Source organism: Aotus nancymaae, unplaced genomic scaffold (genome assembly GCF_030222135.1).
Source record: "Aotus nancymaae isolate 86718 unplaced genomic scaffold, 86718_ANA_hifiasm-v0.15.2.pri h1tg000014l, whole genome shotgun sequence".
NCBI lineage: Eukaryota > Metazoa > Chordata > Mammalia > Primates > Aotidae > Aotus > Aotus nancymaae.
The window spans coordinates 19,831,874-19,850,043 of NW_026988425.1; the positions used below are offsets into that span (position 1 = coordinate 19,831,874).

At 36.6% G+C, this 18,170-nt stretch overlaps 1 protein-coding gene across 13 annotated transcripts in view; it reads right to left on the minus strand.

Moving 5' to 3' along the window:
• Nucleotides 1-18,170, minus strand: part of CDH18 (cadherin 18) — a 1,109,085-nt gene that overhangs the window by 285,036 nt on the left and 805,879 nt on the right. For 12 of the 13 annotated variants that reach the window (XM_064375899.1, XM_064375898.1, XM_064375888.1 and 9 more), the window contains one exon: nt 3,812-4,106. In XM_064375899.1, coding sequence (XP_064231969.1) covers nt 3,812-4,106 — 295 coding nt within the window. Of the gene's footprint in view, nt 1-3,811; nt 4,107-18,170 lie in introns of those variants that run through there. The other variant, XM_064375897.1, reaches the window with a different exon arrangement.

Consider the following 18,170-nt stretch of genomic DNA (forward strand, 5'->3'; position numbering starts at 1 on the left):
CAGACTCTAATTGTCCCTTGCCTCAGATCTCCCCTATAGAATAGCTTACAATGGAGACTGGCAAACTTTTGTGCTTTTCAGTAAATGCACAGAAACAGAGAGCAGGACAGATTTGTTTCCCCTGCCCTTGTCTGCAGATCTTTGCTCTATAATATCACCAGCTTTTTATTTTTTTATTTCTTTTATTTCTTTTTCTTTTTTTCTTTTTTTGAGACAGAGTTTCGCTCTTGTTGCCCAGACTGGAGTGCAATGGCGTGATCTCGGCTCACCGCAGTCTACATCTCCTGGGTTCAGGCAATTCTCCTGCCTCAGCCTCCTGAGTAGCTGGGATTACAGGCACGCACCATCATGCCCAGCTAATTTTTTGTATTTTTAGTAGAGACGGGGTTTCACCATGTTGACCAGGATGGTCTCGATCTCTTGACCTCGTGATCCACCTGCCTCGGCCTCCCAAAGTGCTGGGATTACAGGCGTGAGCCACCGCGCCCAGCCCTACCAGCTTTTTATTTCTAAAATCAGAGTTGGGCAGGCACAGTGGCTCACACCTCTAGTGGTTCACACCTCTAGTGGCAGCACTTTGGGAGGCCCGAAGGGCTGATCATTTGAGACCAAGAGTTCAAGACCAGCCTGGCCAACATGGCAAGACCCCGTCTCTACTAAAATTACAAACTTTAGCCAGGCCTAGTGGCCCATTCCTGTAATCCCAGCTACATGGGAGGCTGAGGCACGAGAACTGCTTGAACCTGGGAGGCAGAGGTTTAAGTGAGCAGAGATCATGCCACTGCACTCCAGCCTGGGCAACAGAGCAAGATTCTGTCTCAAAAAAAAAAAAAAAAAAAAAAATCAGGGTTAATGCAAATATCATTCATTCTTAAGAACACAATGTGAAGTGAGTTACAGTATGTATTACATGTTATTACCATGAATTTTATGTATTTATTTTCCTACAGTAATGAGTATACATACACACACACACAAACATGGATAAAATATAATTTCTAATAATCAGCTTATGGTTTCCCATAAAACAACTTTCAGTAGAATCTTGCCTGAAACCACGTAGTACAGAGAGTTGAAACTTACTCTGTCTTGTCCTTTTTCTCTACTACTTTCAGATATGAAATTTTTGTCCCTCAATCATACTCATCTCAGTAAGAGAACTTAAGAATGTTAACTTTTCACCATTCCCGTCTTTCTTCTGAAACCCCAGATGAACTTGTCCTCAGCTCACAGCTTTTTCTTCAAAAATTACTCTATGCCTCATGATTCTCACATAGATTAAGTGACATCTTTTTACAGTATTTTAAAAAATATCCATATTGACTCAGTGTTCACACACACACACGTGCACACGCACACACACACACACCCCATTCCAGAGTTCACTGATAACATTTTTCCTCTCCTTGCCATTTTCCTTTACTTTTAGACCTCTATTCTGATTTATTTCAACTATTTTTTAATTTCAACTATTTTCTCAAATGTTTTTCTAAATTAGGTAGGAGAATAATAGACCTTCCAGATCCTTCTCCAAATATTTATTTTGTCCTAGCAGATGGATCATATTTGTCTGAACAATAGATCTGGGGTTTCAGTGTTTTCTCTGTAAGGCTATAAATGGGACTCAACTTTCTATCAGATTTCTCTACTTCATGTAATAAATGTAAGGGGAACATATTTATTTTTAGTCATAGCTAATTTTTAAAAATTTGAATGTTTATAAAATTTTCTTTTTTTCATTAGGCTGTGAAACCTTACCACGGTTTTCCTGTTTGATTATTATTCTGTTAACTCTTTCTGGAACTCGAAACTACTGAACTTGTAAAGTCAGTATATTGTTCACTTCAAGAAAAATTATGATTGTTCCCTTCCTCCATTTGCTCTTTATTTTTCTTTAGGAACACATGTTATTCACATGACAGGACTAATGAATATGTTCTCTAAATCTCCTTTCTCTTTCCCACAATATCCACAATTTTATGCTTTTGTTCTATGGCTATTAGCTACTTCTTCCAGTCAGGTACGATTTTAGGTACCAGGACAATAATTCGAGTCTAATCAGTGACCATTCATGCCTTCAATATATATGTTCATTTTCTTTATTGTTGTTATTTACTTATTTGTTTAAAGCAAAAGGCTTTGAGTTACAGAAATCTGTGGTGTCCATAAAAGCCCTCCAGTGCTCGTATTAGCTACTGTTTAGTACACTGTCTTTCTGGGTAATGCCTGCCCTACCTGTTTTTCTCTCTAATGCTTTTCCCACTAGGATTATGACAGTTTCCTTTGTGCTCCTTGGGGCTCCTACCTCTTCTGGAAATAGCTCACCAGGGGCATTCTCACAAGTGGGGGCACCATAGAGCTCTTTGCCTTCCTAAGTCAGAAAACTAGATTGGTGAGTGTCAGTGCCCTGATGAGGCAGAGAGAATTCTGTCCTTGAGTTCCCATGTAAACTCTCACCCACCAGGGTTACTTATGCTGAAGCCTTTAATTCCCTTAACTCTCCCTGGAGATCAATAAGCCTGAGAGTATTCTGGGCCGGTTGTAGGCTTCTGCAGGTTGGTTCCTGTGTTCTGCTGTGGTCCAGAGAGATCGAGTTTGGCAATTGCTTTCTCCCCTGAGACTTCAGCTATGAAGAAGACCTCACTATCTCTTCCTTACCAGCTCCTACAGCGGCTGCAGGAGCTACCTGCCTAGCTGAAGAAGACTAACATAAGCTGGGATCTGGAGTTGAGAATAAAAGATGCTACCATCTTTCATTAAAAAAAAATCTATATCTATCTATCTATCTATCTATCTATCTATCTATCTATCTATCTATCAATCATCTATATTTCAAATTCACAGACTGATTTGATTAGTGACTATAAGAACCTTAATCTAAAACAATACTCACATATATGCAGTAGAATTAAATATATAAAATCTTTACTCAATAAATGTGTTACAAAACTTAGAGTCTCACAAAGATAGTCAAAAATTATCATAGAAGAATGTTATTTTAATTACCTTTTTAAAAATCATTACATTGGATGAAAAATAAAAATAAATTAAAATAGCTACACCACAGAAACTGGTGAGTGGTGGAAAATCCCCACACCATCAGAGGACTCAAGCCCTGGATCATGATTGTATTGGCTGCAGTGCAGGATTTGCATTCAGTTGAACCTGGAATAATGCCTTCTTGGCTATTTTCTAAATATGTGAATTTGCAGAAGTGATTAAAATATTTTATGCCAGTTTGCATATGTTTAAAATTATATTCAAAATACTTCACAGGTTATCATATATTTTTAAATAAATAAGGTATATAAATGCTTAGGAAGGAATATCTGAAAAGTTTTATTGATTAATGTAGCAACAACTCCAGTGATATTATAAGTTGGCCATACACTAAAAGCTTAAAAGACCTAGAGACACAAATTTCAGACATTCTATAGTCGTTCTTCTGTGCAAATAATCAAACTGAATATGTTGGTATGTTCTTAACAATATATATGTAGAATTTATGTGATAGAAGAATGATATCAATTAAGCAAGTATTCCAGGTGTTTTTCAATTTATAAATGTTTCTTTCCTCTTGAGATCCAACTATTATCTACACTTAAATGATTAGAAATTAATTTCAATGAATATTATAATTGCTAGGTTCAATAGTGTTTAACACTTTATGCCATAAAAATATTGAAATATTTTGAAATTTCCTATTTATAGCCCCTTCAGATACATATGCAAACAAAAATTCGTCTTCTAAAGATGACTCTGATTTTCAAAAATATGTTAATTGCACAATCATAAAAATGATTTTTCTTACCCATGTCTGACATTTCAGGCACAGTAACAATGTATGGTCCATCTGTGAATTTTGGAGCGTTGTCGTTGATGTCTTGCACTTTGATGATGAACTCGGATTCAGGTTCAAGAGGTTTGTTTGTACGTCTGTCAATAGCTTGAGCGTGAAGCACATAGTGGGTCTTCTGCTCTCTGTCTAGGCTTTTTGTTGAGTGGATATCACCCGTGGTATCATCAATGATAAATATAGTCCCAGCACCCTCTCCAGTAAGGATGTACTTGACAGATCCATCACCTTTGTCAGAATTGGAGTGCAGCTGTGAAATACACATGGAATAATTTAGCATGTATTTATATTTCAACCTCACATTATGTTCTCTGAAAACTCCCTATCAATAATTACTTTGACTATGACTTTTCTTCCCTTTACAGGGAAGAAAACTTTTTTACGGTTTTTTTTTTTCACTTGCTTAATAATATGGATATTGCTATCAAGGTTTGTCTAAAAGATCCAACTATTGATTTAAGAAAAACTAATAAACAATATTTATTAAAACAAAGTTAGCCCCTGTAATTTTACCAAATCAACATTCCACTAACTACCATAAAGTTGGGAAAATAAATTTCCAGTAGATTACTGTTTCATTCCATACTTGTGAAAATAATATATTTTGTTTTAATTATTTGACATTCTATTTCAATTTTAAGACTAAAACAAAAATACATGGTAGGACAAATTGAGATTCAAATTAATTATGAAAATTTTCATGAAACACATATTTAAGTCATAGTCACAGTTATGTATTTAATAATTTGGAAAAATATGAAATCACTTCTAATATAAAAGACTTTGATGTAGAATACAGAAAACACTAGGGATAGAGGATATTTTTATTTAAGGATTATAAAACAACTCAAAATTTAAATAGTAGTAACATATTTAGTCCATAAATAGGCCCTCATTTTAATTAATTGAAATACAGTAACACTTATTGAAATTAAAATGATCAAATATTCTTTGAATAGATATTAGAAAAGTAATGATTCATTAGAGGTTTTCAATAAGAAAAATACCTAAAATATTAAGATAATACACTTTGTTGTCATGCAAACAAAGTATATGCTTTAAATTGCATCTAGTTTTTACTTAAGATTCTGCTGTAACACCAAGATTCACTTAAATAGTTTCATGTGTGCCAGTGCTATATTTCTAGCTAGAAATAACAGCAGTATTTTCTCAGATCACAAATATATTTTTAAAGGATTGTTTCTCCCAAGTGGTCTGAACAGTTATCCTTTATATTAAACCTTTTTGGTCATATAACCTCTATGACTTACCTTTTTCTCATTTCTGCCACGTAGAAACACTGAAAAAACACAACCTTGCTCACATAGCATTTCAGTTTTCTTGCCATAGTAATGTGAAAATTTTTGAGGTTTTAAAGTCTGAACTCTCAGAAGACATTTGGAAAAGGCCAAATACAGAAAAAGACAATGCAATATGAGAAAAAGACTTTTTCTGGAAAAATTAGGGCAACTGAAACCCAAATGATAGTAAGAGAATAATTTTACTTCTCTCTTGAAAATGTGAAAAATTACAAGGACAAAATTTTGAGAGAGATCACAGAGTAAGATCCAACAAATCAAACCATTTACAAATGCTTATTTGGATCTTTTATACAAATGAGCAAAAATACATCAGCCAATTATGAAAAACACAGCTTTCAAAGATTCACACTTCATTAGTAAATTGGATACTAAAAGAAGGATGCAGAATAAATTGAGTGATATAATTGTATAGATGTATGAAAATGTGTTTGTTTATTTATGTATCTTAACATCGTTTTAGTATCTAGAAGAAAAGATTCATCTTTCATGAAGCAAATACCCACAAAGTATCAGTAGAGCAACCTATTTCATATTCTCTAACTTTGCATCAATCCATGACCAAAACATAGCAAAGTAAATCAACAAATTCATTTACCAAATGTTTCTAAAACCTTTTCTAGGATATTTGTCATTAAACTAACAAAAGGTGAGATTGTTTGGTAATTATTATGTTGTTATACTATATGTAAATTCTAAATCTACATTTGGTAGTTATAACTATTTAAAACATTTTTTCAGAATGTGTTATGCCTTTAACAATTTCAAAAAGTATAACAATGATGAAAATTGACTTTCATCTTCAGGATATATATATGTGTGTATGTGTGTATATATATGTATATATGTATGTGTGTGTCTATATAAACACACACATACACATATATGTGTATATGTGTGTATGTGCACACACATATACTTAAGTATGTGTAATATGGACCTGCACACTTAGTACAATTTTATATTACTATATTTTGTTAGTAATCAAAAACTAAGTGCTATAAAATTAATTTCACTAAAATATAAAAGAGTTTGTTATACTAAGTGTATAGTTAGGTGTATATTACAGATACCTAAGTATATTTAAAGAAGAATAGGCTGAAGTATATAAAAGAAATAGTAAAGGTTTTAACCTACAGCATCTATTTAAAAATTTATATACTATACACTGTACATAGATTCTAGTAATTCAGATGTAAAAATAAAAATTTCAGTAATTTTATGGCTATCAATTTTAAGACTTGAATCTGTCTCTACATTTATAACATTTTTATAATTGATATACATCTTTTATAATTAAGAAACATAGCTTTTATAATAACTAATAAATAGCATAAATGCTTCAGAAAATATGAATAATTTGAACCTAGATTGTAATAAGATCAGTGAATTATAATTCAGTAATATTTGTATTGTTGGATAACATTACATCAAATATCATATTTATATTGTTGGATAACATTACACCAAATATCATGAAACTTACACCAAAATGTCTTGAAAATGTATTTGGATTATGTTGCTTGCTAAGAATATTTAGCATGAGTTTTTAAATAATGTAGATGATCATTTTATTAATGAAATTTTAGTCTCTTGGCTATCCTGGTTGATCTTGAAATAATCAGGTTCCCATTTAACACTAATGGGAAACCACTGTAGTAGTTATTCAGTTGTCTGACTAATAGTTTATATGATTATGATGATAACCACTTTTGAATTACCAAAGTGGTTTACTCTCAAGATTCCCTCTCCTCCACCCCATCTATTCCCAAATCTCAGTTCTGTTTGCAATATACACTTTGCAACAGGAATGGAACCTGAGAGAAACCTTGACTACCTTCTCTTGATTTTTTTTTAATAAATGGGTTTTAAGACTCAAGAGAAGTGTTTTATTAAGTTGTGTAAGTCAAGAAATGACAAATGAATGGAATAGGCGAGTAGTAAAGGTAGTTGCAGGCATAGAAAACTTGAGAAACGGAGAAAAACCTCTTTAATAGAGATAATCTGGTTAGGATTATTATGATGATAGAAATATGTTATTTTTGATTGGGGTCACCAGTGAGACATCAAATGAAAGAGATTTAAAAAGAGCATGGAAATTACAACTACTCCATATACAGACATGGTACTGATTCAGTAACCAGTTAAACATAGGTTGCAAGCTTAGCTACCCACTATACTACTTAAGAGATATATCCATAATTTTTACAGTGAAATAAGTAAAAATAATTAGAAGATAAACTTGATTTTATTCATATACAATGGAGTCCTTTTTATCAGCTTAGTAATTCCAAGAGCACTGTTGCAGGGTCTTATTGTAACACACAGCAATGGAAATATACTGTTAGAGTCATGAGATTTTGCAAAGTAGGCTATATTTTCATGCTGAAAGACAGACATTATATTGTCCTAAAGGAAGAAGAGAGTCTTTGTGTATCTCATCACATAATAAAGTAGGGTTAATTAACTTCTCTTTAGAGAACAGCAAAGAAATGAGGTGTGAAAAAAAATAAAAAGAAAAGAAAATGCAGTTACCCTAGTGAAGTAAAATGAACACTTCTCTAGCATTACTTTAATAAATTGTCACTTTCTTAGCATTAAGTAGTAACCTATGGCACTTAGAAAGCCAATGTGACTCACATAAGTTCACTCTAGAAAACTATTTATTCACCCTGGACTACATTAAGATCAGGACCTAAAAATTTATAGCTTTCACTCTAATGTAAAGTTCCTCAATTAAAATAATATTCTATCCCTTGGGGAAGAATAACTTTCAAAGGTTAAGAAGATGGTGGCAGAGCCATTTGTTTAGAAAGTTGCTTTCAATTAGGACTTTAAGCTATGTTAAAAAGATAGGTCACTGACTTAAAACTGTAATATTTTTGTGCTACATAAATTATATACTTGTTTATACGTAGGAAACATATTTATAATATTTCAATGGGAGACAAAATTGAAGGTAGAAATATAGTAATTCCACTATGATTGATCATTATCTCCAAAACTAGCATAAAAATATATGATAGAATGTGAAAGAAATGTGAAAACATAGAGAATACATGTCATTGAGAAGTAGTATGTATCCTTCATTCCAGAACTTATTATATTCTTAAAGTATAAGCAAATGAAGCAAAAATCAGTTGAACTCTTAATAAGTAACTGATGTGAAATAAAACACATTAAGCAATAACAGTCTCTTGCTAACTGATAATATATTAGTCTCTGTGAAAAAGGATCATGTATTAACCATAATTTTTGACTACACACCAATAAATGTGACAAAAGTTATGTTAAAGAGTTAAAGTTTTATTAAAAAAAAATTTAATCCATCAAGGTGGATGGAAGTCAGGACTAGACTGCAGCTACAACTTAGATGGACAAAGCAGCATGTGGAGACTCACATCATGAATTTTAGCCCCAGAATGACTGCAGGAATGAATCAGGAAACCCAAGAGTACCCACAAACCCTCTGAAGGAAGTAGATTGCTCCTGCAGGGTCCCGAGAGACCCCAAATACTGTAAGTGCCCAGACTGTGAAAATAGGAAAGGGAGATCCTCCACCCCTGAATACACACCCCCACTGAGGAAACGGAAGGTCTAGTTTATGGGAGAAGATTCTGATCTTACCTAGAGCTGAGTAAATTTAGTGAGCTAAGCAAAATACAGGGGTAGAGGAAGCAGTGTCCATTCCTGCTTGGACTCAAGGGAGAACACATATCCAGTGTGTAGACTCCACAGGCAGGGGAAGCGCTAGAGCCCTACTTTCATTCTCAGCTGGGAAGCTGGGAGTCAGGGGCAATTTCTCAGCCCTGTTTGCCCGTTGCCTGGAAACAGACTTATTGCTATTAGGGGGCCACTGTAGGAGTGAGAGCATCCCTTTGGATTGTGTGGAAGCTGGGTGAGGCCTGTGACTGCTGGCTCTCTCCCACTTCCCTGACAATCTGCACAACTCAGCAGAGGCAGCCATAATCCCCCTATGTACATAACTCCAGTTACCTGGCAACCTTGCCCTCATCCCTCACAGCAGCCACAGCAAGACTTGCCCAAGAAGAATCTGAGCTCAGACACACCTAGCCCTGCCCCCACCCAATGGTACTTCCCTAGCCATCCTGGTAAGAGAAGACAAATGGTATATACTTTTGGGAGTTCCAGGGCCTCACCAAACACAGGTTTCTCTCCATACTGCCACAGCTGATGCTCTCTGGAAAGCATCACCTCCTGGCAGGAAGCCAACCAGCACAAAAATAGAGCATTAAACCACTAAAGTGAAGAACCCTCACAGGGTTTATTTCACTCCCTGCCAATTCTACCAGAACAGGTGCTGGTATCCATGGCTGAGAGACTCACAGATGGTTCACATCACAGGACTCTGTGCAGACAACCCCCAGTACCAATCCAGAGCCTGGTAGACTTATTGGGTGGCTAGACCCAGAAGAGAGACAACAATCACTACAGCTTGGCTCTCAGGAAGCCGCATCCATAGAAAAAGGGGAAGGTACTATGTCAAGGAAACACTCCATGTTACAAAAGAATCTGAACTGTCACCTTCAGCCCTAGACCTTCCCTCTGACATAGTCTACCCAAATGAGAAGGAACCAGGAAACCAATTCTGGTAATATGACAAAACAAATCTATTTAACACCCTCAAAAAATCACACTAGCTCAACAGCAATGGATGCAAACCAACAAGAAATCCTTGACTTACCTGAAAAAGAATTCAGGAGGTTATTAAGCTAATCAGGGAGGTACCAGACAAAAGTAAGCCCAATCAAAAAACAATAAAAACTTCAGAAAACACTGGACACACATAGAAATGCAAAATGTTCTGGAAAGTCTTAGCAATAGAATTCAACAAGTAGAAGAAAGAAATTCAGAGCTTAAAGACAGGGTCTTCAAATTAACCCAATCCAACAAAGACAGAAAAAAAAATAAGAAAATATGAACAAAGCCTGAGAGAAGTCTGAGATTATGTTAAATGATGAAACCTAAGAATAATCAGTGTTCCTGAGAAAGAAGAGAAATCTAAAACTTTGAAAAACATATTTGAGGGAAAAATTCAGGAAAATTTCCTTGGCCTTGCTAGAGACCTAGACATCCAAACACAAGAAGTACAAAGAGCACCTGGGAGATTCAACACAAAAACATCATTGCATAGGCACATTGTTATGTGTTGTGGCAATGCATAGGTTATCTAAAGTTAAGATGAAGGAAAGAATCTAAGGAGCTGTGAGACAAAAGCATCAGCTATCCTACAAAGAAAAGTCTATGAGATTAACAGCAGATTTATTAGCATAAACCCTAGAAGCTAGAAAGAATTGGGGCCTTATCTTCAGTTTCCTCAAACAAAACAATTATCAGCCAAGAATTTTGTATCCCATGAAGCTAAGCATCATATATGAAGGAAGGATACGGTTTTCTTCAGACAAACAAACGCTGAGAGAATTCGCCACTACCAAGTCACCAGTAAAAGAACTGCTAAAAGGAATTCTAAATCTTGATGCAAATCCTGGAAACACATCAAAATAGAATCTCTTTAACAGAACCTCATAAATCTCACAGGACCTATAAAACAAAACACAATTTAAAAAACAAACAAAAAAAACCAAGGTACACAGGCAACAAATAGTATTATGAATGGAATGGCACCTCACATCTCAATATTAACATTGAATGTAAATGGCCTAAATGCTCCACGTAAAAGATACAGAAATGCAGAATGGATAAGAATTCACCAATCAACTATCTGCTGTATTCAAGAGACTCACCTAATACATAAGGACTCGCATAAACTTTAAGCAAAGAGGTGAAAAAAGACATTCCATGCAAATGGACACCAAAAGTGAGCAGGAGTAGCTATTCTTATATCAGAAAAAATAAACAAACTTTGAAGTACCAGCAGTTAAAAAAGACAAAGAGGGAAATTATATAATGGTACAAGGTCTTGTCCAACAGGAAAATCTTATAATTCTAAACATAACTGCACCTAACACTGGAGCTCCTAAATTTGTGAAACAATTACTAATAGACCTAAGAAATGAGACAGACAGTAACACAATAATAGTGGGGGACTTCAATACTTCACTGACAGCACTAGACAGGTCATCAAGACAGAAAGCCAACAAGGAACCCGGATTTAAACTATACCTTGGACCAAATGGACTTAACAGATAAATACAGACTATTCCATCCAAAAATTGCAGAATACACATTCTATTCAATACACATAGAGCTTTCTCTAAGATAGACCATATGATAGGCCTCAATAAATTTAAGAAAATTGAAAGTATATCAAGCACTCTCTCAGACCACAGTGGAATAAAACTGGAAATCAACTTCAAAAGGAAATCAACCATGCAAATACATGGAAATTAAATAACCTGTTCCTGAATGATCACTGATTCAAAAACGAAAGGATGGAAATTTAAAAATTCTTCAAACTAAACAATGATAGTGACACAACCTATCAAAACCTCTGGGACACAGGAAAGGCGGTGCTGAGGGGAAAGTGCATAGCCCTATTTTCCTACATCAGAAAGACTGAAAGAGCACAAACTGACACTGTAAGGTCACACCTCAAGAAACCAGAGAAACAAGAACACACCAAACCCAAACCCAGCAGAAGAAAGGAAATAACCAAGATCATTGCAGAACTAAATGAAATTAAAGCCCAAAAAATACAACAAACAGATGAAACAAAAAGCTGGTTCTTTAAATAGATAAATAAAATTGATAGATCATTAGCAAGATTAACCAAGAAAAGAAGAGAGAAAATCCAAATAACCTTGATAATAAATGAAATGGGAGATATTACAACTGACACCACAGAAATACAAAAGATCATTCAAGGTTACTGTATTAGTCAGAGTTCTCTAGAGGGATAGAACTTAAAGAATATAGATATAGTCTTTATAAACATAAAGGGGAGTTTATTAAGTTCTAACTTACACAATCACAACATCACACAATAAGCTGTCTGCAAGCTGAGGAGCAAGGATAGCCAGTCAAAGTCCCAAAACTGAAGAACTTGGAGTCCAATGTTTGAGGGTAGGAAGCATCCAGCACAGGAAAAAGGTGTAGGCTGGGAGGCTAGGCCAGTTTCACCTTTTCACATTTTTTTGACTGCTTCATATTTGCTGGCAGCTGATTAGATGGTGCCCACCAGTTTAAAGCTGAATCTGCCTTCCCCAGCCCACTGATTCAAATGTTAATCTCTGTTGGCAACATGCTCACAGACATATCCAGGATCAATACTTAGTATCCTTCAATACAATCAAGTTGATACTCAGTATTAACCATCACAAGTCCACCCCTTGTCAAGTTGAATGCATAGACATCTCCTGAGATCATGCATAATCTTCAAATAAAGACAATAATAAGGTCATAATTAAACCTAACCTTATACAACTATCCTTCCTACAACCAGAAACACACAAATCCCTAACTACATACTATCACACAAAGTTAACAATACTTAAATGCTGATATGAAGTCAATAAATCTTATGTCACATGATAAAGGAAAAGGATATAAAATAAAGAAATTTTCATTATACAAGTGTATACATGTACAAACATATTTTTAGTAAAAGAAGGAGGAAATATGACCATTACAGTCCCCATTTCTGCAGCTGGTCACATGGTGGTAGCTGGTATTGATGACTACCTTCTTCTACTAACTATTCTGTATCCCCTTTGCCTTCAGCAAGCACCTCAGCAGGTCATAGTTTTTTCCCTGGTGGAGTGACCCAAACCTTCACTCCTGAAGGGTCTGGACCATTTGTTGTCCTGCCTGGATTGAGCTGTTGTAGTTTTCATTGACCTTAATCACAGGGCATGGTATTACTAAGAGACACCCAAATGGATCTCCTGTATTCCATACACACTGTTCCTTAACCTCTGTTGTGGAGTAGTAGACTGATTTCATCCTGATAGTCTGGATCAATCACCCCAGTCAACACTGTAACTCCCATGTTAGCTTGTTGGCTTAAAGGTAAGAGGAGTCCAAAGTGTCTAGGTGGCAGTCTTAACTTCTAGTTCAACTGAATCGTAGCTTAGTTACCTTTGGAACTAAGGCCTCCAGGCCTGCAGTACATAAAAACAGGAAACAAAAATTTTGCTAGTGGATCACTAGGAGTGATGGTGAGTGATGCCATCTCCATTTCTACCCCTTGTTTACTGGAACCATGCATGAATCCTGGCTATGGGAGAAACAGAACAATATATTGGATGCTTGTCTGGAGCATACATGGCCTTCTGGAGAACTTTTCCTCGGCCCTGCAAAGTATTGTCACCTAGTTGGTGTTGTAATTGTGACTTCATAAGGCCATTACACCATTCTATCAATCCATCTGCTTCAGGATGATGAGGAACATTGTAAAACCAGTGAATTCTATGAGCATGAGCCCACTACTGCACTTCTTTAGTTGAAAAGTGCCCTGGTCAGAGGCAATGCTCTATATAATACCATGATGGTGGTTAAGGCATTCCATGAGTCCAAGGATGGTAGTCTTGTCCAAAGCACTGCATGCAGGATAGGCAAACCCATATCCAGAGTAAGTATCCATTCCAGTGAGGATAAACCTCTGCCCTATCCATGATAGAAGAGGTCCAATATAATCAATCTGCCACCAGGTACCTGACTGATCGCCCCAAGGAATGGTACCATATCGAGGTCTCAGTATTGGTCTCTGCTGCTGGAAAATTGGACACTCAGCAGTGGCCATAGCCAGGTCAGCTTTGCTGAGTAGAAGTCCATGTTGCTGAGCCCATGCATAACCTCAATCCTTGCCACCATGGCCACTTTGTTAATGGACCCATTCGGCTATGTCAGGGGTGTCTGGGGAAAGAGGCTGAGTGGTGTCCACAGATCAGGTCATCCTATCCACTTGATTATTAAAACTCTTCCGTTGAGGTCACCCATTGGTGAGCACTCTCATGGGATACAAATATCTTCAGTGTTTGATCACACATAGAGGTCCATCCACATACCTTTTTCCCAAATTTCTGTCATAAATTTTCCAATCCTGCTTCTTCCAAGTCTCTGACCATCCAGACAAACCATTGGCAACAGTCCAGGAATCAGTAGATAATTGCACATCTGGCCACTACTCCTTCCATGCAAAGTGCACAAATAGGTGCACTGTTTGAAGTTCTGTCCACTGGGAAGATTTATTTTCACCACTGTCCTTCAGGGATGTTCTAGAAAGGGGCTGTAGTGCTGCAGCTGTTCACTTTAGGATGGTGCCTGAATATCGTGCAGAACCTTCTGTGGAACAGGCCTGAGTCTTCTCTTCCTTTGTCAACTGATCATATGGAATTCTCCATGAGGCCATCATGCAGGATGAGGAGGAGAAGGCAGGGTGGCAGGTGTGGAGGCCATGGGCATTTGAGCCACTTCCTCATGTAACTTAGTTGTGCCTTTGGGACCTGCTCGAGCCTGATCACATATATAACCACTTTCATTTGATGATGAAACGCTGCTGTGCATGACCCACTTTATAGATATATGGGTTGGAAAGCACCTAGTTAATGACAGGCAGTTCAGGTTGCATGGTGACTTGATGATGCATAATCAAACGTTCAGTTTCTACCAAAGCCCAGTAACAGGCGAAGAGACATCTCTCAAAAGGAGAGTACTTATCTGCAGAAGATGGCAGGGCCTGGATCCAAAATCATAGAGACCTCCACTGTGATTCACCTATGGGGGCCTGCCAAAGGCTCCAAACAGCATCCCTGACTGGCACTGACACCTCAAGCATCATTGGATCTGTTGGGTCATATGACCCAAGAGGCAGAGCAGCTTGCCCAGCAGCTTGCCCAGCAGCCTGGACCTGCTGCAGAGCATTCTCCTGTTCTGGACTCCACTCAAAATTGACAGCCTTTCGGGTCACTCAATAAATGGGCTGGAGTAACACACCCAAATAAGGAATGTGTTGCCTCCAAAATCCAAATAGTCCCACTAAGCATTGTGCTTCTGTCTTGGTTGCAGGAGGAGAAAAATGCAGCAACTCATCCTTCACCTTAGAAGGAATATCTTGACAGGCCCCACATCACTGGACCCCTAGAAATTTTACTGAAGTAGAAGATCCCTAATTGTAGTCAAATTTATCTCCCATCCTTGGCATGCAAATGTCTCACTAATAAGTCCACTGTGTTTGCTACTTCTTGCTCACTGGATCCAATCAGCATAATGTTACCAGTGTAATGGACTGGTGTGATTTCCTGTGTAAGTAAAAAGTAATGAAAGTTTCTTTGAATAAGATTATAACATAAAACCAGAGAGTTGATATATCTCTGATATAGGACAGTAAAGGCTTATTGCTTGCCTTGCCAGCTGAAAGCAAATTGCTTCTGGTGGGCCTCACGGACAAGAATGGAGAAAAAGTCATTTGCCAAGTCAATGGCTGCATACCAGGCACCAGGAGATGTGTTAATTTGCTCAAGCAATGAAACCACATCTGGTACAGCAGCTGCAATTGGAATCACCACTTGGTTAAGCTTATGACAATCCACTGTCATTCTCTAATATTCACCTATCAAGCATAGGCCAAATGGAAGAACTGAATGGGGATGTGGTGGGAATCAACACCCTTGTGTCTTTCAACTCCTTGATGGTGGCACTAGTATCCACAATCCCTCCAGGGATGCAATATTGTTTTTGATTTACTATTTTTCTAGATAGAGGCAGCTCTATGGTGGTCTTTCCCACCATAATAGCCCTCATCCAACCAGTCAGGGAGCCAATGTGTGGGTTCTGCCTCCTAAGTATGTATATGCCAATTATGGATTCCGGCACTGAGGAAATTACCACAGGCCATGTCCAGGAACTCGCTGGGCCCACTGTAAGTCAGAATTGAGCTAAAACTCCATTAATTATCTGACATCCATAAGCCCTTAATTTAACTGGAGGACCAGAATGATGTTTTGGGTCCCCCAGAATCAACGTCAGCAATCAGATAAGGGAAAGAAATAAAAGGCATCCAAATTGGTAAAGAGGAAGTCAATCTGCCACTGTTTGCTGATGATATGATTGTTTACCTCGAAAACCCTAAAGACTCCTCCAGAAAGTTCCTAGAACTGAAAAAATAATTCAGCAAAGTTTCTGTATACAAAATTAATGTACACAAATCAGTAGCTCTGCTATACACCAACAGCAACCAAGCAGAGAATCAAATCAAGAACTCAACGCCTTTTACAATGGCTGCGAAAAAAAAAAACAACAACAAAAACAAACAAACAAAAAAACACACAAAAAAAACACATAGTAATATACCTAACCTAGGAGGCATAAGGCCTCTACAAGGAAAACTACAAAACACTTCTGAAAGATATTATAGATGACAATCAATATTGTGAAAAAGCCCATACTGCTAAAAAAAAGTCTACAAACTCAACACAAGTCCCATCAAAATACTACCATCATACTTCACAGAATTAGAAAAAACAATTCTAAAATTTACATGGACCGAAAAAAAGCCCGCATAGCCAAAGTAAGACTAAGAAAAAAGAGCAAATCTAGAGGCATCACATTACCTTATTTCAAAATATACTATAAGGCCATAGTCACCAAAACATGGTACTGGTATAAAAATAGGCACATAGGCCAACTGAACAAAATAGAGAACCCAGAAATAAATCCAAATACTTAGCCAACTGATCTTCAGCAAGGCAAACAAAAACATAACATGACCAAAGAACACCCTTTTCAACAATGGTGTTGGGATAATTGGCTAGCCACATGTAGGAAAATGAAACTGGATTCTCATCTTTCACCTTACACAAAAATCAACTCGAGATAGATTAAGGACTTAACTCTAAGAGCTGAAACTATAAAAATTCTAAAAGATAACATTGAAAAAAACCTTCTAGACATTGGCTTACGAAAGAATTTTATGCCCAAGAATCCAAAAGCAAATGCAATAAAAACAATGATATAAGTAGTTGGAACTTAATTAAAATAAAGAGCTTTTGCATGGTGAAAGGAGCAGTCAGCAGATTAAACAGACAACCCACAGAGTGGGAGAAAATCTTCAGAATTTATACCTGTGAGAAAGGACTAATATCCAGAATCTACAATAAATTCAAACAAATCCCTAAGAAAAAAACAAACAATCGATCAAAAGGTGATCTAAGGAAATAAATAGATAACTCTTAAAAGAAGATATACAAATGGCCAAGAAATATACAAAAAATGCTCAACATCACTAATGATCAGGGAAATGAAAATCAAAATCATATTGTGATACCATCTTACTCCTGCAAGAATGGCCATAATCAAAAACAGCAACAACAAAACAATAACAACAACAACAACAAAACAACATTAGATGTGGCATGGATATGGGGAACAGGGAACACTTTTACACTGCTGATGGGAATCTAAACTAGATTCTTTAAAGAACTAAAAGTAGAACTATTTGATCAACCAATCCAGCTACTGAGTAAAAGAAGTAAAAGAAGTCATTATACGAAAAAGACACTTTCGCACACATTTTTATAGCAGCACAATTTGCAATTGCAAAATCATGGAACCAAATCAAATGCCCATCAATCAACGAGTAGATAAAGAAACTCTGGTATGTATATATACACAATGGAATACTGCTCAGTCAAAAAAGGAATGAATTAACAGTATTCACAGTGACCTGGATGAGATTGGAGACTATTATTCTAAGTGAAGTAACTCAGGAATGAAAAACCAAACATCATATGTTCTCATCGATACATCGGAGCTAAGCTATGAGGACACAAAGGCATAAGAATGATACAGTAGGCTTTGCAGATTTTGGGGGAAGGGTGAGAGTCAAGGCGAGGGATAAAAGACTGCAAATAGGGTGTGGTGTACACTGTTTCGGTGATAGGTGCACCAAAGTCTCACAGATCACCACTAAAGAATGTACTCATGTAACCAAACACCACCTGTACACCAGTAACCTATGAAAAAAATTAAAAAATTAAAAATAAACACTTTAAAATGCTTAGATTAACCATAATACT